The sequence below is a fragment of the Sciurus carolinensis genome, chromosome 12 (assembly GCF_902686445.1).
Source record: "Sciurus carolinensis chromosome 12, mSciCar1.2, whole genome shotgun sequence".
Taxonomy (NCBI): Eukaryota; Metazoa; Chordata; class Mammalia; order Rodentia; family Sciuridae; genus Sciurus; species Sciurus carolinensis.
The window spans coordinates 74,726,256-74,741,851 of NC_062224.1; the positions used below are offsets into that span (position 1 = coordinate 74,726,256).

The 15,596-nt window shown below is 42.8% G+C and overlaps 1 protein-coding gene across 1 annotated transcript in view; it reads left to right on the forward strand.

The window, feature by feature from the left end:
* Ptpn14 (protein tyrosine phosphatase non-receptor type 14) overlaps positions 1 to 15,596 on the forward strand; it is a 170,851-nt gene that overhangs the window by 134,541 nt on the left and 20,714 nt on the right. Inside the window, exons 8-13 of the mRNA XM_047521103.1 lie at positions 379 to 467; positions 3,401 to 3,488; positions 4,282 to 4,364; positions 7,000 to 7,057; positions 10,688 to 10,766; positions 12,835 to 14,309. Of these exons, the coding sequence (XP_047377059.1) occupies positions 379 to 467; positions 3,401 to 3,488; positions 4,282 to 4,364; positions 7,000 to 7,057; positions 10,688 to 10,766; positions 12,835 to 14,309 (1,872 nt within the window). The remainder of the gene's footprint in view (positions 1 to 378; positions 468 to 3,400; positions 3,489 to 4,281; positions 4,365 to 6,999; positions 7,058 to 10,687; positions 10,767 to 12,834; positions 14,310 to 15,596) is intronic.

A 15,596-nucleotide genomic window follows, 5' to 3' on the forward strand; every position in this document is an offset into this window, starting at 1 on the left:
TTGAACTTATGAACCTCCTGCCTCAGCCTCCCGAGTTGCTGGGATTACAGGTGTGTACCACCACACCTTGGCCTGCTCTCTTCTTTAATGAGCTCAACTTTAGTAGATTATGTATCTAAGTGAGATGCAGCATTTGTTTTTCTGTGCCTGGTTTGATTCACTTAATATAATGTCCTCCATGTTCACCCATGTTGTTTGAAATGAGAAGGTTTCCTTCTCTTCTAAGACTACATAATATTCCATTGTGTATAAACCATGTTTTCTTTATCTACTCATTCACTGACGGACAATTAGGTTGATTCCATATCTTGCCTGTTGTGAATAGTTCTGTGAACATGGGTCATAACAAGTTTTTTTTTTTTTTTTTATCTTATGCAGGACAATCATGGAAACAGTATGCACCTTGGCATTTTCTTTATGGGAATATTTGTAAGAAACAGAATTGGAAGACAAGCAGTAATATATAGGTAATCTTATTTGTCTTTTTCTCCCCTTTTTCTCTGTGAGAGATTCTTGACAAGTGCATTAGCTATTAAGTTATCCAAATGAGTTAAGAGCCAGACTGTGGATCAGAGGTGAGCTTTTGTCAACTCATAAGATCATCCCTTTATGGTGAAATTCATCTCACTTTTCCTTATTTGGGAGGGGAAACCCCTTCTTCCCATCTGACTTCAGAAAATGCATTGTTGAACTCCACTGAGTCAGAAGAGTGGAACTAAATTCTGTGGTTGGAACCAACTCTCCAGGTCATCTGTCAATGGTTACTTTTGTTAGGATTATTCATGATCACTTGTTGGTGAAAACTGGCTTCTTCCCATTGTTCTGCACCCTCTACCTAACCACATGAGTTAAAAGAGTGCAAACTAATTTTTTTTTTTTAATGCAAGGGAATTATTTGTAAAAACGTACCTTAAAAAGCATTATTCAGTTTACTATAATAAATGTAAGTCCTTTGGTACTTTTTGAAAGTTCTTTTTACACTTTAAGCCCTTTTTTCTACTTAACACAAATCGATTCAGTGTAGGGATATAGTGCTGTCCCCATGCCCCATTTCACATCCATAACCTTGGTCTTTGTATTGGTGCCCATAGATTCTGTTATAACGTCAGCATGCTTGCTTTCATTTACAAGAGCAATATGACCCATTGCTTATTGGAAGAGCAGCTTTCCTGTATGTGCATCTGATAGGCAGAGTTCTCCATTTAGGGCAGATGATCAAAGACAGCTGTCAGAAGCAAAGCACAGGCCACTTCTGGAAGTGAATCTTGGCCGGCCATGTACTCCCTGTATCATCTATTATTATAATCAATTTTGAAATTGATTTCCATTCAAAACCTTTTTGATTGCTTTTGTTTCCCAAGATCCCCACCCTGCCATTATTACTGTGGCTTTTTTTTTTTTTTTTTTTTTTTTTTTCCCCTTACTCTTTGAATAGACATTAGTGAAGCTAGAATGGGAAGAGAGATCTTCAGAGCTTGGAATAGAATAAAATTTTTGACTTTTTGACATATTCCAAGTCAACTGTAACAAAGTGTAAATTAACTGAGTAAAGTATGGGAGTAATCACAGAGTTGGAACCATAAATTTTTGTGCCCATTCAAAGCTATCCAGGCATTTTTGTCCCATCAGCTCTCCAAGTCAAACTGATGTTTCAGTTTCTCCTTTAGCCTACAAAATGAAGTAGACAAGTCCTACACAGGAGTTATTTGGGTGAGATGAAAGAACTGCAGCATAGAAGTGTGATGAGTCTAAGCCACTCAGGTTTCGCTCTTTGCTTGGGAACTGCTTCCAGATATTACCCTTTTCTTGAAGCCCCTGCAGGGTGTGACTTGACTTCTAATACAGTGTCATGTTCACCATGCTGCTGAGCGATGTCATGGTAGGGCAAGGAGTGTCTCTTGAGTTTTGGCAGTTGATTTGAAGGAACAGAGCCAGAGGAAACCCAATCTGTCTTGTCTCTTGAGGAGCATGTAGCCATGAGTCCATACAGATGTAATCTGGTGGAAGCCCTCTGGGCTGAGCACAGTAGAGTCTCGCTGCAGTCCATGTATTAAACACAGCTGGGCTGGTGTAATGGAAAGATGACTGGGGGCGGGGGGATCTGGAAACCCCGGGTAAAGAACTCATCCCTCCCTGACCAGCAGAGTGAACGGCTGAGTGAGAGGCTCATTCTTGTCTAAATTGCCTCTGCCCTAAACAAGGAGCTGAAATAGCTGCCTTTCTGTCTAGAATGGATATGAGAATTGTTCTCTGTACAGATGAGAGGCAGTAGTATTACTTTTCATGTTTTTGTTTATTTCATTTTTTTATTTTTGCAGTGCTGGGAATAGAAGCCAGGCTCTGATATATGCTAGGCAAGTGCTCTACCACTGAGCTGCACTACCCCTCACCCTATTTTTTATTCTTTCAGCAAATATTTGTTGAGTGATCTATGACTCAATGCTTGGAATACAGATAAAAGAAGCAGAATCCCCACAGGGCCATGGGGCTTGCAGACTAGTTGGGTGTGCTTCGAGAGCTAGTCATGGAAGCGAGAATGTAAAACACATTATGGTGGTAAATAGAGGATTCCAATAGATTCTTCTCTTTGCATATGGGTGGTGGGGAGTGAGGAGGGACTTTATAGAGAAGGGAATTCCAGTGTTGATTCTTAGAAGAATTATTGGGGCAGAGGTTGCTGGAAGTGTAAGGAACAGGCAGACACATGATGGAAGGCAGTGGTCAGGGAACTGTAGTTTACAGAACTGTATGAAGGGTAGACAGTGAACTGGTTCTAAGCTGAAAGGGAAGCAGTGGCTTATCTTCCCTTGCCTGGTTCTTATTTCATTGCATCTCATTTTAGACAAGGTTTCCATGACATGGAGGGAATTCTTTGTGTGTACACTTATACATGTTATTTCTGTCTAGGTCACAATTATGTAGTTGTATTAGTCCATACACATTTTTCAAGATGGCAAAATTGATCTGTGGTCGACATAGCACCACAAGGTCCATATGGAGTCTTCAGTCTAGATTCTTGGAAAATATGACTTTTTAATACTATGCTTTTTTTTAATGCTAAAAAGTAGGGATCATGGGAGCAGGACCCATGGGAAATGCTTTGACAGGTTGGAAATATGGGGGAAAGGGCAATAAAAGTCTCATACAAGTTATTCTCATGCCTATTCATAAAGAGAATTTTATTTTATGAATGTCAGTGTCTAGATGCATTTTACATAGAATTTTTGCCTGTGGAAATTGTTGTAGTTTTTTCTTCTTTTTTCTCTCCTTTGAACTTTTCAAAAAAGTTAAATGGTAATTTGTCAAATGTGATTTGACAGTAGCAGAGAACCCTCCTAGACTGGAACCTAAATGCATGGATCATCTGTGGACAAACACAGTTGCATTTCTTTTGACCCAGGTGGAATGACATCGGGAACATCACTCACAACAAGTCGACCATTCTAGTGGAGCTCATCAACAAGGAAGAGACTGCCCTCTTTCATACGGTAAGCAAAATGGACAGAGACCGGGTCCAATGAACAAGGTGCCTTTTGACTTTTCAATTCATAATATCATTTCCTTGTTCTACCTTAAGAGAATGACTATTTTATTGAAGATCTTTCTAATACTTGCCCAGTGCTATCGGGACTCATTGCAGAGTAGTGGTGGTAAAGTATCATGCTCAAGAGAGCAGGTTTCCAAGCTGACTCTGGACTCTAGGATTTGGGTTCTTCTAGGTGTCTTATTCGCAATGATTGCCTTGTCTGGCGTGCCCTATACCTCAGAACTTTAGTTACAGCCCTCATCCAGTGACCCCTGATGATGTTAAACTGCATTTTTTTTTCTGCTGGCTGTCCTGGATTTCCATTCCTACCCAGCTTAATTGAAGTCAGCTGAGCAACTGACCTTTGCTTGAGTCCCTCCTCGAAGCCAGGACTGTTCATGCATCTCACTGTTTCCAATCTAATGAAGTCTGGTGTTTATGCTTTGCCTTGATTTGGTTGTTTATTTTAAAAGCACTTGGTCCAGAATTGGGTAGACATGCCAAATTATCAGTGCAGTCCCAGCGCCTTGGTCATAAGGAATTCTTTCACTTTTTGTACCATTCTTTGGTGGGCTTTGTAGACACAGCTACCACTGAAATTCAGCAGGTTGGTTTGCTTCCTGGCCCATGTTACTTTATACTTGAGATGAAGAGAGGGAGGAATGTGTCCCAGCATAGAGGAGTCCTAGTAAAGTGTGTATCTCATCAAACTGATGTTTCGTTTTGCTTTTTTCTTCATCTCTGCTTTTTCCAAGGATGATATTGAAAACGCCAAGTATATTTCACGGTTATTTACTACACGGCACAAGTTTTACAAACAAAACAAAATCTGCACCGAGTAAGTACACGTTTAGTTCACCCTCTCTCTAGAAGGCTCTTTCAGATCAAATGTGTGTGCTTCAGGGAGGGCGTAGATCACTTTTCCCATTTACTCTTTTCCCTTGATCCTTGTAGAAGCCAAAGAAGTAGGCTAAAGCCGGGCAGGAGTGAAAGAACTTTAATGATGAAGACTGTCTCGTGCAGTCCATATGCCTAGAGAGAAAACGATCCGCAAATTGACTGCGAGCGCTCGACTGCCTGGATGGGTTGGCCACATTAGTACCTTCCAACCCTCGGCTCTGAGTTCGGAGAAGCCGAGCAGTTCCCAATTTGCCAGGGTGCCCTTCGCGTCAGATGTGGAGTGTGTTCAGAAGCGGGTAACGGAGCGGTGAGCCAACTTGAAAGAGAAGACGCTGCTGTCATCCTCTGCCCCGTTCCGCTCACACAGTTGGCTAACCCTGCGTGTGCTCCTGGGTCATGTCACCTGACTGCAAATGAGAGGCCAGGGTAATTAGAGGAAGATGTGGAAGGCGCTCGGCGTTGTCACACATCTGCGTGTCTTTTTTTTTTTTTTTTTTTAAATTTAATTTGGAAATAAAGATGATAAAGGGGAGTCTGATGAGGGCACTTACATGTGGCCTGACCTCAGAGATAGCGTGCCGAGGCTCACTCTCTCCTCGTCTTTACCTTGGTTGCCTTCAAAAGATGTTCCTCAGCGGAGTCCATTCACAGTTTGGGCATCCAAGGTGTTTAATTTTGGTTCAAAGACTGTCAGGGATGTAAATGCAAGAGACGAACTGCTTTTCCACTCCCACCGTGGGCACATCCAAGAGTGGCCGAGGGTTGCCCTAGCGCAGGTGCTGCTGGAGAGCACGGCTGCTTCAGAACTGAATTCCCAGGTCAAGGCAGACTTTTTTCTCCATGCCATGGAGGGTCTTTCAAGCCAGGCAGTGCAATTGGTCACTGCTGAGGCCGAAATGTGTATCTGATAGTCTTTGGCCCACCAACAACGTTGGCACGGGCAAATCAGAAGGACTATGGGGGAGTTTAAATCAGGCATGCCTGCCTCCCTCCCCCAAGCGCACCATTCTTTTGAGCAGGTTCCCTGGTCACTCTGTGCAGTTCTGCTCTGCTGTTGCCTTTGACCTGTGGGGGTGTCCTCAACGTTAACAGGAATTCTGTTGTCTTCTGTAGGGTGGATAATAAAAAAAGAGCTCTGAGCAGTGGATTTCACTGTGGTCTTCTGGTTTAACCATTTCTCAGCAGATAGCTGTACTGTAGAATTTACTGTGCTTTGGTATTTCTTCTTTGTGGTCTTTGGACTGCAAACCAAGGCACAATTCTGGTATTCATTCTGCCTCTGTAATAACTCTTCCTTTCTTCTAACATGGTGTGGGCACTTCCTCGCCTCTCATCTGATTAAAATTCGGGTCTTTCTTTCCACGTATCTATTAAATTGTATATACAATTTCACCAGCTCAGCACAAGCTGTGTTGAGACCTGGTGCCTCCCTCTGGAGTGTTATGAAATAGCATCGCCTCAGCAGCCTCCTGCCCCAGGTAGGGATCACAGCGTCCTTCCCCAGGGCTCTCCACTCTGACCTCCAAGATGTGCCCCTGCTCCTGCAGAGTGGCTCACTGTCATCCGGAAGTGTAACTTTGGATGTGCTTCCTAGGTTGAGAGGCACGTGTTCAAACTAAGTCTGATAATTTTGTATTTGACCTGTCATTTAAAAAATTTAGTATTACTCTATTATCTTCATTTCATAAGGAAAACAAAAAAAAGATACTTTATTGCCAGAAGGAGAAGGTGGCATTCAGAATAAGGAGAGTGCCTTTAGACTGATGAGCTGTAATGGAAATACTCTATATGCCTTTGGGGGTTTTGTTTGTTTGCTTGTTTTGTTTTTTTGTTTTTCTTAACACTAAGGAATAGGGGAAATACTATTATGGCATTTGGGACCCAGTGCCAAAAGGTACCTTTGACGTCAGCTCTGCAGAATTTGATCGTATCCTAGTTCCCACTCGTTTTTATCTCTGCTTAAAAAAAAAAATCCATGTTCTCCATCTGTAAAGGATCTGATCAGGGGCTGAGGATGTAGTTCGGTGGTGGAGCATTTGCCCAGCCTGTGTAAGGCCCTGGGTTCAATTCCCAAAAATCCTTTCCCAAAACCAAAAAACTCAAAAGAATCTGGTCAGATAAATATTTGTAATATGTACTGTCTTAATAAAAAGTGCTTCTGTATGGTCATACACAAAGTATTTTATCTGTTTTGAAATATCATTTGCCTGGAAGCACTTTTAAAACATTTTTTCTTCTTGCCTTTTTTATATGAAAGATTTTATACACGTACCAGAAAACAAGAGTATAATTTTTAAAAATACACATAATCTGATATTTTTCAATCTTATTTCTCTTTGAATCTCTATAAATATGCCTTCTTCATTTATTATTAGTTTGTAAAACTTGCTACACAAGTATCATATGTCCCAAATATTTTGAGAATAAAGAATGAAAAACGTCAGTGTCCCCAAGTGAGCAACGTTTGTGTTTTGGTTTGTCTGTTTTCCCTTTCTTTCTCTCCCTGTCTGTCTGGTCTGTTTTTATCTGATCAGTAATAATGGCCATTCTCGTTTTTTCCACTTTTCACGTAGACAATCAAATTCTCCACCCCCCATCAGACGCCAGCCCACCTGGAGCCGATCTTCCCTGGTACGTATGAATCTTTAGCAGTCCAGCTGTCTGACTGTTGGATGGAGTGTTGGGTTAGCACTTGGAAGGGAAGAGGGGACCAGGGCACCATGACCAGGGAAGATGGTGTGAGAGTACAGGAGGGTACTGTTCTGCCAAGAGGTGATGTCACTGTGTCATGTTGTCCTGGCTGCTGTCCCATCTTCTGTGACCATCACTTCTCTAGATGTGGCTTGAGGTGCACCCCAGTAATTCTCTTTCCAGGTTCATGTGACCATGTACCTTCAGTGTATAACACACTGTGTGTTTTTCTCCACTCGTTCATCTGTTCTGATCTTTAGTGAAGGCCCATCCTCAGTTACAAGCTCCATACATTCTTTTGTATTGACTGCCACTGATAGAGCTTAATAAACTCGTCTGCTTTTTAAATGAACAAAAAAATGAATGAATCTAATCAACATCCTAAGAGTATTTGATGCAGAAGATTGTACAACTTTAATTTTTTTTCTAATTCTTTTTTAACTTTTTTTGTAGTTGTAAATGGGCAGAATACCTTTATTTTGTTTGTTTATTTTATGTGGTGCTAAGGATCAAACCCAGTGCCTCACACATGCAGGCAAGCGCTCTGCCACTGAACTACAGCCCCAGCCCCCAACTTTTAATTTTAAGGCTTTAATCAGCTGACAAATTTTTAATGAATCTACTTTTTACCTTACCTTAGGTTCTTTTTCTTTTGTTTTTAAAAAACTATTCTCTTCATCATGTGAACAAGGAAGCACAACTTCATTTTCAGTGCATGTGTTCTGTCTTAGACTGTTTTATTTTGAAGATTACTCAAAGATAATGTAATAGATGTGACAACTTAGTTTCCTTTAAAGTTTTCTGCTTGCTTTGTCACATTTGTTTATTTTTAGGTTATGACTTTGTATACACAGTCAAAATAAACATGGCCTTTTATTTTTCTAGGTGAATAGTTCCTTCCTGTTTGTAGATAGGAGTATCACAGAGTTTTTCTTCATGTACAATGTATATGTACATATTTATATATCTAGCTCATATTTAACTCTTAAAAGGAAAGTTTTGGAGAAAAACTTTTTTTTCCCCCTGGAAAATGCATGCACATGGACTCCAGAATTCTAGAGTTGAGCTAGATGAGCTACATCATCAGAGGAGAATCCCAGTGTCCATGTTACTCTCATTAATCTCATTATTATGCACAGTACCTCGCATGGGGCCCTTTGCCTTGGACATCTGGTGGGAGGGAACCTTTGGACTTTCCCCTGGAGCACCAGTGGATTTGTCTGTGGCCCTGGTTTCTTTATTTTTCTATTCTTTGTTAGTGTTATTTTCCTTTTCTTTATAGTCCAAGTGTCTTAATTAGTGAGATCATTTTTCATTTATGTCCAGAAACCAATAGAGGCAAAGTGTTTTAAGTCCATGTCATGATCTGATTTTGTTCTAATTATCCAAAGAAGGGGCAGAAACTTACCTTTCTTACTTGGATAAAGAAAATCAATAGGAAGCCACATTTAGGGCTTTCCCTCTTGCCCCTGCCTCTGGGATTTTTTGGATTTAAACCGTTCACCCAGAGTTCCCCATGATGGGCAATAGGAAGACCAGATGATATTGCCTATTGGCCTCCTTGCCAGTAACCAGGACTTCCAGTTTTTCTTATTCCTCTTGCTGCCTGTGTTATGGCATCTAATCTGTTTCTGTATTAGCAGGTCTAGAAAGAAAAGGAATAGTAGAATAGATAATGATATGAAATAAATAATATAATCCTGAAATTGTGTTTGAAAGATTAGCTGTTATCTTCCTTTGCTTATCTATCTGTGCCAGTTCATAAACAGGCATTTGCTTGAATTTTTTAAAAAATAAGAGCAGGAGGAACCATCTTTGCCTGCTGTGAATTTCTATTCCCTTGTACAAATTTCTCAGCACTGTTTAAAAACAAAAACAAAGAAACAAAAAAAACCTTAGAATCAACGGAGCTACTATGGAAAATTTTAGTTGAATTATGTATTGCCAAAAAGGAGAGAAATATTTTTAAATTGCAGCTTAAAAATGAGCCACAAGGACACCAGGGAATATTTAGGAAAACGTCTGTGGTAGCCAATACTACCCTCTTAATTTAATCTCAATTCTTTATTTCTTCCCTCTTCATTCCTTTAAAATTAAAAAAAAAAATTTGTGGGGGGTACCAGGAACTGAACTCAGGGGCACTCAACCACTGAGCCACACCCCCAGCCCTGTTTTGTATTTTATTTAGAGACAGGGTCTTACTGAGATGCTTAGCACCTCACTTTTGCTGAGACTGGCTTTGAACTTGTGATTCTCCTGCCTCAGCCTCCCGAGCTGCTGGGATTACACGCTTGCACCACTGTGCCCAGGTTCCTTTAAGATTATTGATCCCTTGTTTCCATTACCTTCTTATTTGCCCTCTTGGTGCCCTACCATTATTTGTTCCAGAGAAAATGACAGGAGAGTTATTTCCCCAGCTTCTAACTCTGGTGAATGCTCTTCTCTTGAAAGATACTGAGAAGGTGTGACCCCTGCTGGCTGTGGAATTCTTGGTTTGCTGTCAGCTTCTTAAACATGCTTTTCTTCCTGAAACATCCATCTTAAAGTCATATCTGTAAGGCTAAAAGATATATAAGAGATCATCTTGATTGGTGGTTTATAAAGCTAGGATTTTTTTTTTTCTTATCAAAATTTTCCTTCATCCAACAAATTTATCTGGAATATATATAAGTATATATATAAGTAATATGGATAATGTTCAAGGTGAAGGGAGGAAGGAGCTTGATTTGATAGGAAACTGAATCCTATTGAGCTTAAAAAACTTACAGATCACAGTAGGGAGTCATTATATTTCCTTTGATTCACCAAATATTTAATCCATAGAATTTTTTGGTTTTTGTTTCTCTCTAAAAGTTTTACCCTCCTGTGCAATGGAAAGTGATTCAAGTTGAGTCTAAATGGCCATCTTTAAGAGTCTAATGGAAAAGATTCTGCATCGGGGTGGGAGGTAGATGGTTGGACTGAATTCCCTGCCAGTCCCTTCCCACATTTGGTTCTGGAAGGATAAGTAAGTGACCATGAGCACTTACACACTCAATGCTGTAGGTTGCATTTTAGATTTTTATACAAATTCACCCTGGACTCAGCCTAACATTAACCCTGTCCTATTTGAGGTTGCTGTGGCGCTGTGAACAAGGGTCCTGGGTTATGCTGATGAATAGAAGCTCAGGGAAGGAACCAGTGTTGAATAAAACAAAGCAACTTTCCTCCTTTCTGAATCTTAGATGACTCATGATAATGAATCTGCTCTGATTTCACCTGTTAAGAAGGCAAAGAGAACTTTGCAGATGTAAGAGAAAATAGAGACTAAATAGCTGACCCAATCTTTCATTGTGACCTCTTTCTCTTTTTGACCTTGAGACAGCTACTCAGGTTCTCCCTGGTTTCTCCAGTCTTGAACTTAGTGATGAGATGTGGGTACAGATGAGTGGGAGAGGGGTGGGTCGGAGGGGCAGCTGGGAGAGCAGCTCCAGCATGCTTCCCTATGGTTGTGGGTGACAGGGACTGTCATGTGCTGGGGCTGGTTCTCTGCCAAGGCCCTCCCCAGCTCTGCTGTGTTCTCTGTTTCAGCCCAGGCAGCAGCCGTACATCTTGCCTCCCGTGCACGTGCAGTGTGGCGAGCAGTACTCGGAAACACACACTTCACAAGGTAACCGGCCCCCCATCCCTTCTTCTTAAGACAAAGCCACGTACCAGTAAGCAACAAAGAAGTTCTGAGCTTTTATGACAGTGATGCTTTCATTTTAACTTTGTCATTGAGTGACAGCAGCCAGCAACTTCAGCTTGTGAAAAGCCTAGAATATCGATTACCCCTGAAAGAAAGATGCCCCAGAATTGGCTGCTTGGGGAGTTGGGGCCAAGGCAGGGACAAGTTCTTGCTTCCCCCGTGTCATCAGTAGGCCTAGAAAGGAGAGAGATCGCTTAGCCCACCTGGAGTGTGCCTCACCTTCCTCACCAACAGCAGAAGCTTGTAGCAGACAGAGAGTCTCTCATGGTGGCAGAGAACACAGGCATCTAAGAATCACTAGAAGAAACATGGTCTCAGTCTCTTAACATTTTTATCATCTCTCCCTCCAGCCCCTTTCTTAGCAAAATTATTCATTGCCTCTCAGAATAAACAAACTCTGTTTTATTCCTCTTTTTCTCCCCAAACATCTCCCATGCAGAATGCATGAGAAAGCCCATTCCATTAGTAATAACAATTATAGTGGTAGCAATCAACATTTATAGAGCAATTACAATGTGCCAGGCACTCCTCTAAATACTTGCTATATATTGTCTCATTTAATCCTCAAATTATACCTATAGGTTCCATTATTATTTCCATTTTATAGAAATAGAAGCTGGGATGCAGAGAGGTTAATGGTTGTGTTTGCATATGAACATTAGTATCATGTCAAAACAGGAGATGGTAAAACAAACTTGTATGTTGATATTAAAGAGATTGTGTGTTTCTATGTTATCACCTCCTGGATAATACAACAGTACATTTTATAAGCAGTTACCCTGCTTCTATAGGAAGACACCATATCCCCCTAGGGGTGGATAAATTGCAACACCTTAGTCTGTGTTCTTCCAGCTTTTCCTGCCTGCCAATCAGGTCTGTGTCCACACCCTTCCTTTTGGTTAAATGTTTTCAGTCACAATTTCTGGTTTTCACCTTTTCTAACTTTTTCTTTTTTGGGGGGGATGCTGGCATTGGGAATTGAACTTAGTGGCACTTGACCACTAAGCCGCATCCCCAGCCCTATTTTGTATTTTATTTAGAGACAGGGTCTCACTGAGTTGCTTAGCACCTCGCTGTTGCTGAGGCTGGCTTTGAACTTGTGATCCTCCTGCCTCAGCCTCCCCAGAAACTGGGATTATAGGCGTGCACCACCACACCCAGCTTGACTTTCTTTTTCTGCTTTGCTCTTGCTTAAATCTGTAGTGTGACAGCGAATGCATTTAGATCACAGAATAGGGTTTTGGTAGGAGTTTGCCCTCAAAGGGTTTGCGCATGTGTTAAAGACACACTGGGCATCTTGAATGGGCCTGACTTGGGAAGTCGGCTTTTGTATCTCTTTCAGTACTTCTTCACACTATAGTTACTTTTTACTTGTCTTGACCTCAGTGACAGAACCAGAGCTAGAGGAGGACTTCAGGAATGGCTGGAAGAAATCCTTATTCTAATTTTTCCTTAGAAGTGAGCCATGCTGACTTCCTGGCCTCAGTATTTGTCTGGTATCTTGATGAAAGTTCAGTAGTCCCTTAGGTAAAGGGAGCTTTTCTATGGTAGTCAGAAAGAGCATGTTTAAGTACATACTCTTAGGGAATTCTGTCACCCTTTTGAAGTTCTTGACTTCCTGGCCCAAATATCCAGTCCTGTTGCTGAGCCCTGCCCTAGAGGATGGGACTACCCAGCGTCAGGGTTGTTGTTGGTGTCTGATTGCAAAGCTCATGGCAAAATTGAGCACTTACCTGGGAGACACCTGTGCCATGGGTATGTGCCTTTGTTTAGGTTCAGTCTTTCCCGTGTACTCTAAAGTGTTCCTTCTCTATGTTGACATCTCATCCAAGATGTTATTAGTTCTTCTGTGGAATATGTGGGTGGGGAAGATGGGATTTCACTTTTTAAATGAAAATTAATTGAAATTTAAGTCACCCCACAAATGTAGGGATTCACTTTATTGAAGCAGATCACGAAGGTTCATGTGCCTCTGTTTGACTTCTTATAGACAGCATTTTCCACGGGAATGAAGAAGCCTTATATTGCAATTCTCACAACAGCCTGGACTTAAATTACTTAAATGGCACCGTTACCAATGGCAGCGTGTGCAGTGTTCACAGTGTCAACTCCCTCAGCTGCTCCCAAAGCTTCATCCAGGCTTCTCCCGTCTCCTCCAACCTGAGTATCCCTGGGAGCGACATCATGCGGGCTGACTACATTCCTAGCCACCGGCACAGTGCCATCATTGTGCCATCTTATAGGCCGACCCCCGATTATGAGACGGTCATGCGGCAGATGAAGAGGGGGATGATGCACGCGGACAGCCAGAGCCAGTCTCTGCGGAACCTCAACATCATCAACACCCACGCCTACAACCAGCCGGAGGACCTGGTGTACAGCCAGCCGGAGATGCGGGAGAGACACCCCTACACAGTCCCCTATGGGCCACAGGGGGGCTATAGTCACAAACTTGTCAGTCCATCTGACCAGATGAACCCAAAGAACACCACAGTGCCCAGCAAGCCGGGGGCAAGTGCCATCTCACACACGGTGAGCACCCCAGAGTTGGCCAACATGCAGCTCCAGGGCAGCCATAACTACAGCACGGCCCACATGCTCAAGAACTATCTCTTCAGGCCACCGCCCCCCTACCCGCGGCCCCGCCCTGCCACCAGCACCCCGGACCTTGCCAGCCACCGCCACAAGTACGTCAGTGGCAGTAGCCCAGACCTGGTGACACGGAAGGTGCAGCTGTCAGTGAAGACCTTCCAAGAGGACAGCTCTCCCGTGGTGCACCAGTCTCTCCAGGAGGTAAGCGAGCCCCTGACAGCCACCAAGCACCATGGCACAGTGAACAAGCGCCACAGCCTGGAGGTGATGAACAGCATGGTGCGAGGCATGGAGGCCATGACGCTCAAGTCGCTCAACATCCCCATGGCCCGCCGCAACACGCTGCGGGAGCAGGGGCCTCCGGAGGAGGGGCCCGGCGGCCTCGAGGTCCACCAGCTTCCTCAGTACCACCACAAGAAGACGCTCTCCGATGCCACCATGCTGATCCACAGCAGTGAGAGCGAGGAAGAGGAGGAGGCCCCGGAAGCCGTGCCGCAGATCCCCGTGCTGCGGGGGAAGATGGAGTACAGCGCCCAGCTGCAGGCCGCGCTGGCCCGGATTCCGAACAAGCCCCCGCCCGAGTACCCTGGACCCAGGAAGAGTGTTAGCAACGGGGCACTGAGGCAAGACCAGGGGAACCTTCCTCCTGCCATTGCCAGAGCCCGTGTGATGAGGCACGGGCCAGCCAAGGCCCTCAGTGTCTCCCGAACCGATCAGCTGGCCATCAATGGGTCCTCCCTGGGTCCGTCCATCTCCGAACCCGACCTGACAAGTGTGAAGGAGCGGGTCAAAAAAGAGCCTGTGAAGGAGAGACCTGTGTCGGAAATGTTTTCCCTGGAGGACAGCATTATAGAGAGAGAGATGATGATTAGGGTAAGTTCCTCCCAGGGCATCTTTAGTGGGAAACCACAAGTATTGGAGTCCCTGAAGGAGGCATGAGACCTATTCAGGGACCGCGTGGTGTGTTTAAAGAATCTCTGGGCGTTTAATAGGCAGTATCTCATTTCACCAAACCTTTTCATCCTCATTCATGGCTTCTAGCAGGTTTGGTTTGTACAAAATGCTACAATTGAGTTAGGATGATCTTGAGGTCAGTGCCTAGGCTGCTGATTTTGCTCTTTTTTTTTTTTTTTTTTTTTTTGCTCTTTATTCAGGTTCAGACTTCCACTTGTTGCTAGAAGCTTGCCTATCCACATCTCTGTGTTTTTGTTTTTTGGGAGGCAAGTATTTTTTTCCTGTTAGATATTAAAAGAACAACATTCCTATAGGGTACAGTTTTCTCTTTTTTTTGGTGGTGGTGCTGGGGATGGAACCCAGGGTCTTGTGCATGCTAGGCAAGTGTTCTACCACTGAGCTAACCCCTCGCCTTCCACCCAGCCCAGGGTCTCACTAAGTTGCTGAGGCTGGCCCTGATCTTGCAACCCTCCTGCCTTAGCCTTCCAAATAACTGGGATTGCATATAAGATGCACCACTGCACCTAGCTTAGAGTACAGCTTTCTGTTTGGTTCTGTATGTCAAGACAGCTTGCTATACTGTTGGGACTGTGATATGTCTGGTTATATTTTCAGATTTTCTCTCAACAGATACTTAACACAAATTCAAGAAAATTTTAGTAGCTGGATATATAACTTGGAAGCTTATAGTTGGACTTCAATTTCCTATCATATTTGTTCTATAAAAATTTCATCATGTGGAGATATATACATACATACATACTTATGACATTTGAAAATACATCCTAGAATAATGAATAATTATTCTAAATATGAATAATCCCTCTTCAGAATATGTATAGTCCAGAAGGAACAGGTCAAAAGCGGTGACATGTTATCAGAGCAAGACTATGTAGGTAGTCAATGTACATGTAGAACAATAAAGCGAATCCATCTCAGTACTAAGAACATTGTCGGGTTGTAGTTATTACATTAAAAATCTCCATTGCGACTTGTCCTGGAAATCTTCACTTTCTTAAAAAAATCATTTAGTTACATGTCTAATCAAACTCAGATTGACTTCTTCTTTTCATTCACCATAACTACACCAGCAGGTAGCCAGACCTCCTTCTAGGAACTCCAGAACAGTTGTAATTAAAATTTGCTTTGTTGAAGTTCACTAGACTCCATTTCTCAGTCTTCCAAACTCATCATTGGGCATCAACC